Source organism: Bradysia coprophila, unplaced genomic scaffold (genome assembly GCF_014529535.1).
Source record: "Bradysia coprophila strain Holo2 unplaced genomic scaffold, BU_Bcop_v1 contig_200, whole genome shotgun sequence".
Lineage (NCBI taxonomy): Eukaryota > Metazoa > Arthropoda > Insecta > Diptera > Sciaridae > Bradysia > Bradysia coprophila.
This window is the reverse complement of record NW_023503464.1, coordinates 379,371-395,082: the sequence shown is the minus strand read 5'-3', so window position 1 is coordinate 395,082 and position 15,712 is coordinate 379,371. Positions and strand designations below refer to the sequence as shown.

Sequence of the window (15,712 nt, the reverse complement as noted above, 5' to 3'; positions counted from 1 at the left end):
ACACAAATGACTATTGGTCGTTTTATTTTTGGTTAAACTTCAGCTTCAGCGTAATGTTTTCATCACGGTCAATTAGAATTGTAAACGAATTTAGTGCGTTTCCTACTTCAAATATCTTGAAGTTATTAATCTCGGAGAATTGAAAATCTTGGAGGAGAGTTGGATATCTTAGAGGAGAGTTGAAAACTTTGGAGGAGAGTTGTAATGTTTGAAAAAGAGTTGAAAACCTTGGAGGAGAATTGTAGATCTTGTTGTAGAGTTATAACACTTAGAGGAGAGTTGTAACACTTGGAGCGAAGTTGAAAATCTTGAAGGAGAATTGTAAATTTTGAAGGAAAGTTGTAACACTTGGAGGAGACCTAAAAATCTCGCAGAGTTGTATCACTTTGAGGAAACATGTAAATATACTGATATTGCTGATTTCTGTAGGATATAGATTGAAGTAGAAGATTTTGTAATATGAAGATCTAGAGATTATTTCGATACCTACTTGCGATTACCTCGTAACGTCATCTTTACGTTTTTGATTGGGTTTGGTAGATTTTGAACAACATTTGAACGTTTTGATACAGAATTACAGACTGTGAAACCACAGAAGACTCAAAAACTAATGAACGAAAAGAAAATACTTACACCAGGCTCGGGAACAGTGGGAAAGCGTTTTATTGTTCCAAGTTAATTATAAAAAATTTACAAAAATTAAGGATCTTTTAATTTTCATGTTTAAGCAGGTCGTAAAACTCATGCGAATCTTTAGACAAAATAATCTTCAAGTCCTGCAGATCGTTGTACCGTTTGGCAGAAATTTTAATTTCTTCTGAATACAACGGCTGTAATTGGTCGTAGGTCATAGTTGGCTCTTTTGGTTTGCGAGGTAGTGGCTGCAATGGATCATCGAAATTTATTTTGAAGTTTATTATACCGTCCGGACTGTAGTCGAGAACTCGCAAATCTTGAACGGTATCATCGCCAGTGTTTTTGCCTGGACGAATACTGTTGTATCGAAATAAGCGGGAGTCATCGTAGTTCCTAAAGTCTTGGTGGTTATTATACAGTTTGGCTTTCAGTGGTACAGTTTTTCGAGCTTCAATAGTGGCTGTTATGTAGTCGCTTGGCAAGTTGATGGGGCGCCCACTTAATTTTTTCTCAATCAAAGCGTGGACATTATCCACTTCCATTTGCGTGTGTCCCTTGACTAGAAATTTTTGCTGAACACTTTTATTGTTTCGAACGGCATAATCCAACAATGAGTTGGACAGAATTTGGTTTCTGTTTTGGTATCCGCAACCATCTGACCACACAACAATTGGCAAATCATCATTACAGTTTTCATTCAGAAAGTCGTTCACGCAAGTAGTAAAAATTGATGCATCCATCTGGCCTTCGCCTTCGTGCCACCAGTTATTCATGCAATCCTTAGAACGCAAATCGTAGATGCTAAAGTTGTGGACCTTCAGTTTTTGCTTAAAATAAAGCGCACTGGCATTACTGACTGGACACAGCTTTACAGCTTGCACGTCCCAAACGAATGCATGAATTTCTCCAGCTAATGTTCGATTTTTGTCTTTGTCTTTTTCCTGACGAGCTCGATCTTTCAGTGACACATGCACGTTGTATTCATTGGGGGGAACATTTCCCTTATCATGGCCTTCGCAAGTGTCACATCGATCTTTTTTGGGCTGGTATAGACTTAACTTTCGGTCTTTAAAAAGATCGCAAAAGAACCCGTAGCTCAAACTTCCTTTTTGAGATTCGGAACACAACAATTGATAGTATCGATAGAGTTCCGCCAGGGTCTGGAAGTTGGGCTCGATGTAACTTTTATCCGTACGTTGTCGACAATAATGGGATGGCATTTTCGGTAAGTCATCGAAGAATTTCAGGAGAAAGTCTTTCCTTTCTTTGTCAGCTAATGACTTTTGCGAAGGAAGACGGTTGGCCTTGCGCCGTGCATTGAGAGTAGCTTTAGCTGGGATCATACCGTTGTTGTTGTTTGTTGTCCATTCTCTGACCATCCATTCATTCAGACCGAAAGACGAGAGGAAAAATTTTTTACATACTTGCACACGCCTGTTATCAATTTTCAAGAAGTATTTTGACGAATTCGAGCGACGTGATTCCTCAACAACTTTACGCTGAGTATTGTCCACGTCAACCAAAGACGCGATGTAAATTTTTTTCTGGTCCCAGTCGAGGTCGTCCCAAAAATAATTAAAATTTGCAGCACGCTTGTTTTCATCCACGTCATGACAGTTTCTTTCCTTTGAGGTAAAACAAAATTGCGATGAGCATCGAAGACCGAGCTGTCTTTCTGGTCGATCGACACCATGAACCATTCCCTTATCCGTTTTTGTGTAGCCTTTAAACGCTTTCCCATGCTCTCTGTTGTTTTTGGTGATTTCTCTCGGCCAAGCCGATTTCATTTGCTTTCTATGTCGAGTGAACTTTTTCTTCGGTGCTTTACTCGCCTGAATTTCCGTCGTCTTTTCAGGACCGACTGATACGCCAAGGGATACATCTTCCGGCTCGTCTGTATTCACAGGGCCGAACGGTTCGGCATTATGAACAGCCGCTATGACAACATTAACTGGAACGCTACTCGAACTGACGACATCCGATGAAATGTTCCTGTTGCGTTCTCGATCCAATTTGCACTTGAGTCGATTCGACTGTTTCTTCGGAGGCTCATCTGTCGTCACGGAGGTGACCAGTCCGGCATTATTAACAGCTCCTATGACAACGCTGCTCTTGCGATCTCGATCCAATTTGGACTTGAATCGGTTCGACTGCTTCGTCGGCAGTTCGTCTGTATCAACAGGACTGATCGGTGCAGCATTCTCAACACCTGCTGAGACAACGTTGCTGTTGCGATTTCGATCCAATTTGGACTTGAATCGGTTCGACTGCTTCGTCGGCAGTTCGTCTGTATCAACAGGACTGATCGGCGCGGCATTCTCAACACCTGCTGAGACAACGTTGCTGTCGCGATTTCGATCCAATTTGGACTTTACTCGATTCGACCGCTTCTTCGACACTTCGTCTGTATCAACATGACTGATCGGTGCGGCATTCTGAACACCCGCTGAGACAACGTTGCTGGCGCGATCTCGATCCAATTTGGACTTGAATCGGTTCGACTGCTTCGTCGGCAGTTCGTCTGTATCAACAGGACTGATCGGTGCGGCATTCTTAACTGCCGCTGAGACAACGTTGCAGGTGCGATCTAGATGTAATTTCGACTTGACTCGATTCGACTGTTTCTTCGGAGGCTCGGCTGTCGTCACAGAGCTGACCAGTCCGGCATTATTATCAGCTGCTATGACAACGTTGCTGTCGCGATTTCGATCCAATTTGGACTTTACTCGATTCGACTGCTTCGTCGGCAGTTCGTCTGTATCAACAGGACTGATCGGCGTGGCATTCTCAACACCTGCTGAGACAACGTTGCAGTTGCGATTTCGATCCAATTTGGACTTTACTCGATTCGACTGCTTCGTCGGCAGTTCGTCTGTATCAACAGGACTGATCGGCGTGGCATTCTCAACACCTGCTGAGACAACGTTGCAGTTGCGATTTCGATCCAATTTGGACTTTACTCGATTCGACCGCTTCTTCGACACTTCGTCTGTATCAACATGACTGATCGGTGCGGCATTCTCAACACCCGCTGAGACACCGTTGCTGGCGCGATCTCGATCCGATTTGGACTTGAATCGGTTCGACTGCTTCGTCGGCAGTTCGTCTGTATCAACAGGACTGATCGGTGCGGCATTCTTAACTGCCGCTGAGACAACGTTGCTGGTGCGATCTCGATCCAATTTCGACTTGTCTCGATTCGACTGCTTCTTCGGAGGCTCGGCTGTCGTCACAGAGCCGACCAGTCCGGCATTATTAGCAGCTGCTATTACAACGTTGCTGTTGCGATTTCGATCCGATTTGGACTTTACTCGATTCGACTGCTTCTTCGACACTTCGTCTGTATCAACATGACTGATCGGTGCGGCATTCTGAACACCCGCTGAGACAACGTTGCTGGCGCGATCTCGATCCAATTTGGACTTGAATCGGTTCGACTGCTTCGTCGGCAGTTCGTCTGTATCAACAGGACTGATCGGTGCGGCATTCTTAACTGCCGCTGAGACAACGTTGCTGGTGCGATCTCGATGTAATTTCGACTTGACTCGATTCGACTGCTTCTTCGGAGGCTCGGCTGTCGTCACAGAGCTGACCAGTCCGGCATTATTATCAGCTGCTATGACAACGTTGCTGTCGCGATTTCGATCCAATTTGGACTTTACTCGATTCGACTGCTTCGTCGGCAGTTCGTCTGTATCAATAGGACTGATCGGCGCGGCATTCTCAACACCTGCTGAGACAACGTAGCAGTTGCGATTTCGATCCAATTTGGACTTTACTCGATTCGACCGCTTCTTCGACACTTCGTCTGTATCAACATGACTGATCGGTGCGGCATTCTCAACACCCGCTGAGACACCGTTGCTGGCGCGATCTCGATCCAATTTGGACTTGAATCGGTTCGACTGCTTCGTCGGCAGTTCGTCTGTCGTCACAGAGCCGACCATTCCGGCATTATTAGCAGCTGCTATTACAACGTTGCTGTTGCGATTTCGATCCAATTTGGACTTTACTCGATTCGACTGCTTCTTCGACACTTCGTCTGTATCAACATGACTGATCGGTGCGGCATTCTTAACAGCGGATGTGTCTACATTAACGAGAGCGCTAAGGGAATTGCCGACATCCGATGTTACTTTGCTGGAACTGTGACTCTGTACATAACCTATTTCTTTTTGTTGATCTTGCTTCAGTTTGGCATTTAAATTGGAGGCATCCAAATCAATCTGCTTGCAATTTTTAACAACGCGATAATTTTGACGATGGCGATTTATATTCGTAGCGATTTTCGATAGCATTGTTCCTGCAATTTAACACATAGGTCCCCACGGCCACATTTTTATACACAATAGAAAACTTACCGCAATGAATTTTTGGTTGAAAAAAAAAACGAATTCTTAGAGATGAATGAAGACTACAATGAGATTGATCTAGCAAATTACGTGAAATTAAACGCTGACAATATTTATGTGGAATTTAATTTAATTAAAATACATTTTTCACAGAGTCTTACCAAAATCTGATAGTAATTAAAGCTGATTTTGTAATGATCAATCTCAAATTTGGTTTCAATTAAACTTACATTGGTGTGGGTGTGTTGGAACTTATTGTTTAATTGTAATAGTTTGCGTTGATGGTATCAAAACGGATTGCACCGATACAGTTCTATAATTTAGTCAACGCACTTCAAGCATGTGATACTCTAAATAGAGTACTGGCTGAACCGGGATAGTGTATCAATCAAATTTTGGCACTATAAAAAATTTGGACAAAATTGTACTATATTCGGGAGCTGTAATTCGGAGAACTTTTATTTGAAGTGCGTTGATTTAGTTCAATTATTAATATTTTTACATACTGGGAAATAATAATTGAATTCGTGGGAGATTATGAGCACGAGTTCATTGTTTTTTCAATTTTACTTTTTACATCATTACAAAAAGGAAATTTTCCTCTCATTTCTCGCGTACAAAAAACTTAGTGGAAACAAAAAATCTGGAATATCATAAAAATTATTTTAAAAACAAAAATCGACAAAATACAGCTAGCTACCGTCATTAGTATCTCAACGCGGTTACAAAATCAACAAAACTCAACAAAGATGACGTTACGAGGTAATCGCAAGTAGGTATCGATTTGTTGGTTTGATTTAGGTAACCTTGACAGCTTCGAAATACAGACCGATTTATTGGAACAGATGACATACCCTTCTCACTAACTTTCTTGGCTTAGTCCATCAGATTACCCAAAATCGTCAAAGAAAATTACGACTTGGTACGAGATGCAATGAATGAGTGTAACAGACCATCATTTGCAGCATTGCTATTATCGCCATACCAGTCATCTGAGTTTCAACCATGAATGAATTCTCTCACGAAAGTCTTTGTCGGCTTTTCTCTCTTATTCAACAAAATGTAAGAAAACAATGACTTACCAGACGGATCGCTGAGCAAAAAGAGTTTAGTTGGTTGAATAACGTTGAAGTCTTTCGTTTGGTTTAACAATTTTAACAACAGGTTAGTTTTCGTCTGTATAAAATGTAAAATAATCCATTTACCAACAAAGACGGAACATTTTGAAAAAGCAAATTTCTTGAGTCCATTTCGATTGTGTCGTTGTGTCGTAGTATTCGATTAAATTTGTTGTTGTCGTTGAAAGTTGTTCATTCAAATGTAGTGGACTTTGCGGATTTTATATATTAAATTGCGATTGTAAAATAAATGTGAAACGGATAAACGAACTGGAAAATGGACATACATCAGTTTGTAGCCTATCTAACCGAGGAAAAATTTATGTTAATAAATCGTTCAAGTGTGATATCTCTGCAGATTAATTAAAAAAGTGAAATTTCTGGATCTCTCCAAATATGGTCTTATACTGATGGGTCTTACGCACATCGCTGCCAAATTAATTTCTTTTTTTGCAATTTATTTTTAAATATTCTCGTTTATGCAAGAGTGTACGTTCGTTTGTACATTATTTACTCGGATAAATATTACTCATTTCGCCAAGGTTTCTTAATTCGAAAGACGAGTTTCGCGTATATTATAGGTTTAACATACTCTTCACACACCAAACCACATCGTACAACAGTTACAACTCCTACAGTTTTTTTGTTTTTGGTATAAAAAATGAGAAAAAAAAAGTTTTTATTCCGTACACGTCATTCTCAACAACTTTATTTGTTGAATGTGTTCAGTCGAAATGTTGTTGTAAAAATGCTAATGACAACAGTTTTTGTTAAAAAAAATATACCAAAATGTCGATACTGGTGTTTGTTTCAGCATAATTTTAATTTCCATAACAATGCACCGCCAATGTTACGAAAATGTGGATCATTTCAACGTACCATTGCATTCCACTTAAACAAAATCCAATTTCAACAACAGAATACACAGTTGTTGGAGGATCTCGGGTCTCTGTAGGTTCTGAAGGACTAGTAGAACTATGTTGCGCGCGTGCAAATAGTATTTTCATGGTAGTTTATCAGGTAATAATATTGGGATTTCCCGGTAAAAAGGTTGGCATCTCCCGGTAGATAGTACTGAAGCAACACACATACGTAAATCCTCTTTAAGGTTCCTGAACTGAACACGTATGGCAACATTTCATGATAATTTTTCGATGATGATAACAAACAATGTGAGCACAATCAATTCTGGATCTCGATTGCAAGGATCGAATTTCCTGATTTCTGCTCATTTCCAGATTTTGGTCAATTTCCCGCTTCTTTTCTTCTTTTACCTGGATACCAAGGATACACATGAATTACACTGTGTGTGTTCGTTCAAATTTTCACCATTCCTCGAACTCTTCAAATAATCGGCTAGTCATACCACTAGGAAAAGCATGGTACATCGTACCCATGGAATCCTTGCTTCATTACGAGTTCAACGAGGTATGACTCACCTCTCTCCGAAGTGTCGTTTGAGTGGAATAATTGTTTGAAAGCTTGGTTTTAGCAACTAGGGAGTAGGTAGGATCCTTCACTACGAGCCCACACAAGTAATATATGGTGTTGCACTCAGGCATCAGTGGACAGAGAAACATTTTTTACATATACTGAAGAACTGAAGCTAATACAACCAAAGGTTCGACATATTTGTTGTCTTGGTTGATTGACATAGTCTATCCCTAACATTTGAAAGAAGTCGATCACTAATTAGTAATTGGTTATTACCGGAGATAAGCGTTAAACAGTAGGTAAAAAAAAACTTTCTACCACTAAAACGACACTTCGGAGAGAGGTGAGTTACACCTCGTTAAGCTCTAATTGAAGCTAATATTTCATCGGTACCATGCTTTCGAAGAATCTGCGGTTTCACTCATAATATGAAAAGAAATTTCCATCTAAACCAAATGATTCGTTAAGCAATTCATGTTGTTTACTCTATCTTTGACCATTTCGCTTCGAGGAAACAATCTCAAGAAAATTTTCGTATCGTCAAATCAGCAACATTATATTGATGTTTCTCAAGGTCGTGAAATTATTGCAATTCGACAAACTCAATAGTCAGCCAAAACAAAAACTTTTAGCAATTTCGTACATTCTGACACGCACAGAATGGAAGATTTTTGTCGACATAAAACGTTACCGATTCAATTTTAAATATATGCCCTGGATGCGAGGTAGTCACTTAGCTGCAACATTACATTTTGAACCGTATGATCAACCAAGTATACTTAGTGCGGTTTCAGTTGGTGCAGTATAATACTCTAATCTAAATTATGGTCACATCGATAAATTTTTTTTCGTTTATTTCATCAGCAGTATCGGATGATAAAATCTATTACTTCTTTTGGTTTAACAATTTTCCAAGCATTACTGCGAAATAGCCGGTGCTAGTCGTTTATTTTTATCTCGGCGTTGTCGCTAACAGCTGTCCCTAGGACAGGTCGACCTAAAACTTGATCTGAAAAACCTGAAACCTGAAGGACAGAATTTGCTAAATTTTGACCTGAACCTAAAAACCTGACCTGACCTGAATTCTACCTGAATTGACCAGTTTCGTAGGTTATTATAACAATGTCTTGACAAATGTATTACTTTCATTATCTTGGCAGATAGCCGCTGGATAAAAAACATGATTTTAGAACTCCGCAAGTCAAGTCAGGTCAGGTTAAATTTGAAACATATCAGGTCAGGTCAACTGAAAATCAGGTCAGATCGAATTCAGGTCAAATCAGGTTTTCGATTCTTAGGTTCAGATCAGGTCAAAAAGCGACCTGTTCCGAGCATTGCTTGTTGTACGGCGACAAAATGGTGTATGGAAAGCGTACCAATCCTCGGACACCAAAAGTTTACGAAATAAAGAACAATAAGTGTCCGACAACTAATTTTGTCCGAGAGGATTTTGGTACGCTTTCTCTACAGTACTGTGCCGCAAATCCTTGTCAATTACAGTGTAAACTATCATGGATACATTTTCAGATGCTTTCAAGCATTTTTTGAATCAGAACATTGCAAACGGAAAGCGATTAAATCTATTACGTCAGACGTTTCAAGTAAATGTTTTAAGTTACTAACAGATGTCCAAACAGTTTTAAATGATTTGCGACTCAAACGATAGGTTCTTCATTATCGGTTTAAAAGATTTTCCATCTACAAAAAGAGTCTCATCTGCACATAAAACCTTTTATCTTCAAGTACGGTACATGGCATTCATGCACTTGAATTTTTAGTTGGCTGAAACTGGCTCTCCTTGACTACAGATTCGACCAATTTCAATTCAATAAATTACGTCCCACTAACAACGAGAATATGTGTGCTGTGCTATCTATCGCATAATGTTAGCAGCATGAAAGAGGCCAGCTAATATACCATACAATTCACATATAATATTGCGAAGGTTTTCTTTTTTCACCTAACATTTAGTTAAGACAAATTACTGATATACTTATGAGCAAAAGCAGCGTAATCACAGACTGATGTATACCATCTTTTTTCTTAGATATCGTAGCAGATAGAAGGAGCTAATAAGAAGCTAATCAAATGATTTGTATGTTAATGATATGAAATTTGCTCAGATTGTTTTGAAAGTAAAAGTTTTTTTTTTCTTTCTTCATTCTTTCCAAGTGACCGCATATGTGCAAAAAAAAACCTCTGTAATCTTATTGAGTTAGCTCTTTAACGGTGGATGAATTTCAGTATTTATTCAATTTGCATAATTGGATCTTCCTTAACACTTAACACCACTTTGCTAATGAACAGTTCACTAAGCATTCATTATTGTGTGGCTGTACAAGAACGTATAATTTGTGCATGTATAATAAGACGTAGGGAATCAAGAATGATAGTTGACGTCAACTGTAACATAAACTTTGATGAGTTAATCTTTTAATGGTGAGAGTAGGACGCGACATATTTTATTGGGCACAGGCTCGTCCCTTGCTAATTACGAAGGAAATTAATTCATTCAAATAACTGAGCGGCTATTTTAGTCTTCCATAACAGGTAACATAACCGACCGTAAATGCAGAAAGATTTGTTTTTATGGACTACAGTCAGGGGCAGTGAAATTTCAGCATAAATTTGCTTCAGCTGATCTACACAAACAATCAACACGGCTCATACGCCTTTATACTGTTTTAACACTACCATGCGCGTGTGCATAGCAGCTTCAACTGTATAAACAAGTATTAACAGTTGTGATTTTACGTGTAATGTGGACGAGGGTGTGGATCAGCTGAAAAACTGAAGCAAATTCATACTGAAATTTCACTGCCTCTGACTGTAACCCATAAAAACAAATCTTTCTGCATTTACGGTCGGTTATGTTACCTGTTATGGAAGACAAAAATAGCCGCTAGGGCTTTGACTAACCAGGTCTTACAAAGTGAAATAAATGTTGAAACCAACGAAGTAATAGATTGTCCATCAATCTATTGAAAATACTTAGAGCAAGATAAGAAACGGACTCGATAGTATCGAGTCGACACTTTCCAAGTTCTCACTTCTCGATAACCCAAAGATTCTGAAAAAAGTCCACATCAGGTCTTGAGTTTACTATGTTGTTTTCAGGGCCAGACCGACTCGTTGTTTGAAGAAATTTTGTGAAAAGCCTTTCATTTCAATTTTGTGTGTGAATAAAATAGCCCGAATTCCCACAGTGCCAGGCCAGTCCGTTCTTGGTTGTTCTCGAGGTCATTTTTGTCTTTGTAAATCTTTTAGAAATCATTCTTGAATCTTAGGACTTGAAATTGTTTCGAGATGATTTGTACGTTGCTTAGGGCTAATTGAATTACTTAAAATTGAAAAGACAAAGCCCTGTTTGACTTCCATTGTTTAAACTTTGATACCTTAGCGTCTCTTCCCACATTTCATTACAGGTTCTTATTTTCAGTGTGCTACATCGACAACATGCATAAACCAATACTAACATTAGTATGCCTAGTTGCGTTGGCTGGCATCGTCTTTGCCAACGACAAAGTTAAGTCCATCAAAATCAAAGACAAAGACATGTTACGAAAGTCAATCGTTTACGATAAGAAAACACCAGACGTGTTCTATTGTCCAACAAGCAAACCGACTGGTATGGACAAACTTATTGTGCGGTAAGTTAATTTTAGAAGTGGAAACACATTTAAGACAGAGGAACAGAAGGTTAATGGGACTTTATTACAGAGCTAGACCGTTACATAAGCTATGTGAACATGAGGGTAAGCCATTACCGAAAGACTACAAAAGTGATTGTTATCAAGACGCTGATGAATCAGCATACGCATGCAAGGAGAAAGTGAGAATCATGGTACGTTTTTGTTCGATTTTCATTTGATTTCATTTAATGCGGAACTAATCAATGGCATTACTAGCAATGACATTTTCTCACAAATTACATTTGAGGTTTTGCTAAACAATATTTCAATCGGAGAATTGAATGTTTCAGACACAAGGGCTTGAAGAGCCATTTTCTTAAAAAATAGGGAAGCTTAAAGTTGAAGTTAATTAAATTTCCTAAACATTTGGCCAAAATTTTCTAATAATTTGTTAAATGATACGCAAAGAAAGATTAAATCAAATAGGGAAGGAGAATCAGCTGTGACCTCCTGCTGTAACGAATCAATTTCATCATTTACTTCATCGCACTAGTGCGACAAACTATATGAAAATCCTTTATCGCACTGGCTCGTTTGCTCAGATTTACGTAAATGGTTTATAAAACATAAAAGTGGACAACAGGTACGTACCTGTTTCAATCACAAGCGATACTGATTTTGATTCATATAACACGGCGTGTCACAAGTTGTCAGACCTCTCTCCCCTTCATTGCGTACGTCCTTTACGGACAGCCCTTTATTAACTTCAACACATTTCACAATATCCGTATTCATAGCATTGCTCCTAGCATTAACATAGAAAATGGTTGGAGGCTGCTGGTATCAGAATTGGCTTAGCATCAATGACAGTATAAACCAGATATGGTCTATTCATACAAACCGGAGGACATAGCGATTTCATATAAAGAAACTCACCTCTCATGAGAGTTTGACATTCGACCATATCTTGTGTTGACGTTCATTGCTTAGCATGTCTTTCGTTAAGACATAAGTTATGCTTGGTGTGAGTTAAAACGCACAGGAAATGTCAGTGTACACGCATACATGTATGAAAATTTGGAGGCCTTTTGACGTCTGACATACCAGTGTTAATGCTAGGTGGAGCAGTGGTATGCTGTTACAGTCAATTGAACTTAATAATTTGTCATTTGAAGTTCCACAGAGGTTGCATTTCACTCGCATAGTAGCTAATTTAATAGAAAAGGAAAGGAAAATTCAGAAACTAATTTTTTGGCAAGAAAGATCGTTTCTCTCAGAACTTATTTCCGATAGAAAGTTTTCTGGAATTTTCGGTAAAAAAAAATAGTAAAAGCAGTGAAAATAGGTGGCACACATGGTGGCACATTATAAGAAATAACGTTCCTCAACGGTAATTTGTGCATAGGTGGGTGTGTAATTAAAATAAAATCTTTTACAGACGGTTGAAATAATCAAAATTCTGTCGAAAGAATTTCAATCAAAAGAAGTAATAGATTCGATCGGGGTAATAATGCCGGTCATATGTTTCCCGTCTGTGAAAGGTTAAGAACCCGTCATTAGAAAGAAAAAAGCAAAACTAAAAAGCCCCAAAACAATTTAATTTATTAATTTATATGCGATCACCCCCCAAATAATGGTGTTGTTGTATTAATCAATTTATTCTCACGGAATGTGTGGTTTCCATATTAATTTTTTATTTGCAGAAACGAATCGAAAAAGAGCAGATGGAAGATATATAAAGTTCATCATTGACGCTACATTATAATCAATAAATAAATAATATTTTCCAACAACAAATATTTACAAAACTCCTACATAAAAAACCAAAACTTTTACATATATACTTAACAAACAGACATGACAAAGACAGACTTTTCCGTAGCACCTTTAATATATATCACTCTGCATCAACTGCACTGCTTCACTAGGATTATAATACGTTTTTGTTAACGAAATATTTAAACATTTATAACTCAATTAACACGTTGCAATAATTAATTTACTCTCATTTGCATGCCTTTAACTGTGACTGTGAGTGGTGAACGTGTGGCTAATTTATATAAAAACAAAAGCTTGGGATGGTAATTGCATTAGAAATATATATTTGTTCCCTTGGTGTTCGGTGTGTGACTAGCTGATATAAGTGATACGTAGACGTATTGCACATTTTATTCAATTTAAATTTAGAGGTAGACATAGCATGTTTGTTTGTTTGTTCCTTTTTCTTTTCTCCGTCTGTGGTCACGTGAATGATAATTTAAAGAGAACTGGTCACATTCCATCTAGACTCTATGAGTCATGTTATACATATTCCCGTAGCTCGGTTGTTAGTAAGGAGAGATTGCACAGCTCTTCGAAATTATCAGAAATGTGATGAGTCTATGCTGGATTTTGAGACCATAAACCGAGGCTATTTTTGGGAAAGCTTTTTCCTAATAATTTCCCAAATTTTCACAGATTTTCTCACAGTTTTCCATATTTTACTGAATTTTTTCGAAAATAAAATTTGGGAAATTGAAGGAAAGCTAGAAAAAATGGGTAAATTAGGGTAAACATCGGAAAATTTGAGAAAATATGGGAAAATCACTTAAGTTATCATTTGGCGGACACAGATGGCATTCGTTTCTGAATGGTCGAAATGAATTTGTTTTTCTCCTGAAAATATTGAAACGATATGCACGCATTCGTTTGTTTAGTAGATTTTGGAACTAAATTTTCTCCTCTCTTGACACCTACTGGAACTCAGTACGTTTACGTTTTACTGTTATACGACAATTAGTCTTTTTCCAAATTTATTTATTGAACAAATTCATGATTTCGCGATAGTTCAAGACTAGGGTAACAAAAGGTAATTGAAAAGAAATATTTTTTTTTGGGTAAAATTTTGTTGTTTGAATGCAAAACGAAATCCAGAAATTGAATTTCCATTTTTATTAATTCACAATTTTTGAACCATTCATCAGATGAGAATGCATCCACCAGGTAGCGACGAACCATACAACAATTCGAGAATGGCTCATTTTATGGATTTGGACAAAGAAATCAGGAATAAAATGACGAAGCAATAAAGCAAGTCGTAAATCAACAAGCACAACAAAAGTCAATCGCTCAATCTAGGGAATTGTAAAAGATAAACCAATCGAAATTCTAATCAACTAATGTTCCTAATTCGTTTTGTGAGAAAAAATTATTATTTTTTGTATGAGTCAGTTATGGTTGAAAGACATTAAATGAAATGTTTAACAAAATGAGAATGAGTTTTACTGGAATCTTCTACTTCTTTAAACAGAATGACTCAAAATCTTCTACTTCACACAATGCGACACTCGCACGTCAAAATATATAAAGAAAATTTCGAAAAATGTTCATCAAATCACTTGTACGCTTTATCTAGCATTACAACGAGAGATTGAGTCCTACTTTTCGGAAAATCAAATTCTCTTCGCTATTTATGTGAGAAGATTACTGAAAATAATATGACGAACACAGAGGTGGAAGGCCTACAGATGTGTCAGTCCAAAGGCTCTATAGAGCCTTTGGTTAGTCTAATATTTGACTGTTATTTCGCTAAAAGATCAGTAAATACTGCTAATTTCGACAGATTTGGTTAAAATCGAGCTGGGACGCATAGAATTGAAATTGTATTTTACAGAACTCGGCTTCGCTTCGGATTGACAATTTCAAATAAGTTTTGTAATGGAAAGCTTCATGCATCACTCGGCTACATAACTTCTCAGGGAGTTTTTAAATTTCAGTTAGACAATATTGAAACATTATGTTCTGAGATACAACGCATGCATGCAATGTATGGTTGGCCCGAAGATTCGGGTAACATGCAAACCCGATCCGACCCGTCGGGTTTTGGGTGGGCGGGCTGTAGAGTCTTCGGGTTTGCTTTGGATCGGGTTTCAAAAATAATATTCCGGTCGGGTCGGGCTTGGGCAGGTTTCAGGAGTATTTACAAGTTCCAACCAGAAGTACTTAAAATTTTATAAAAAGTATCAATATAAGTTGTTTCTTCACGGTTTTAACGTAATTCTGGAAATATTAAATTAAATTCAAGCATTTCTCACATAAATTTGAACTTAATTTGCTAAAAAACTTTGACGGGCTATAAAACTTTCGGGTTGACTTCGGATCAGGTTTCAAAAATGAAAATCGGGTCGGGTCGGGTTCGGGCGGGTAAGAGTCTGTCGGGTTTACTCTGGTCGGGTTTCAGAAATGAAAAACGGGTCAGGTTGGGTTCGGGCGGGTTTTGAAAAAAACCCCAACCCGCTCATCCCTAAAGCACTGCACAATTCTTTATGAAAGGGCGGAACAAAAATAACCTTCGACTGGAAACCCGCTTGGGTTAAAAATGGCTGTTACGTAAGTAAGTGAAATTAAGATTAGAAGGAAGCACATGAGAAGTCATTCAAGTTGATAAAGACCAGTGACTTCGTATTGTTTCATCACTAAATGAAACTCTCCCACTCATCATCATCATCACACAGCGATCGCAATCTAACAATTGTTCGATGCTTAAAAAAAGTGTTCAACC

General features: G+C 38.1%; 2 protein-coding genes across 3 annotated transcripts in view; both read left to right on the top strand.

Annotated features, from left to right (window-relative positions):
* LOC119075342 (choline kinase alpha-like) overlaps positions 1-15,712 on the top strand; it is a 28,929-nt gene that overhangs the window by 8,159 nt on the left and 5,058 nt on the right. The window lies entirely within an intron of this gene.
* On the top strand, positions 6,063-14,420 carry LOC119075359. 2 transcript variants are annotated; one of them, XM_037181791.1, is made up of 4 exons: positions 6,063-6,152; positions 10,980-11,190; positions 11,261-11,384; positions 14,136-14,420. In XM_037181791.1, exons 2-4 carry the CDS (start codon positions 10,997-10,999, stop codon positions 14,238-14,240), a joined length of 423 nt encoding a protein of 140 aa, XP_037037686.1. In that variant the 5' UTR covers positions 6,063-6,152; positions 10,980-10,996; the 3' UTR covers positions 14,241-14,420. The 2 variants fall into 2 exon arrangements, with proteins under 2 accessions (XP_037037686.1, XP_037037687.1); XM_037181792.1 differs by having other exon boundaries at positions 6,065-6,152; positions 10,966-11,190.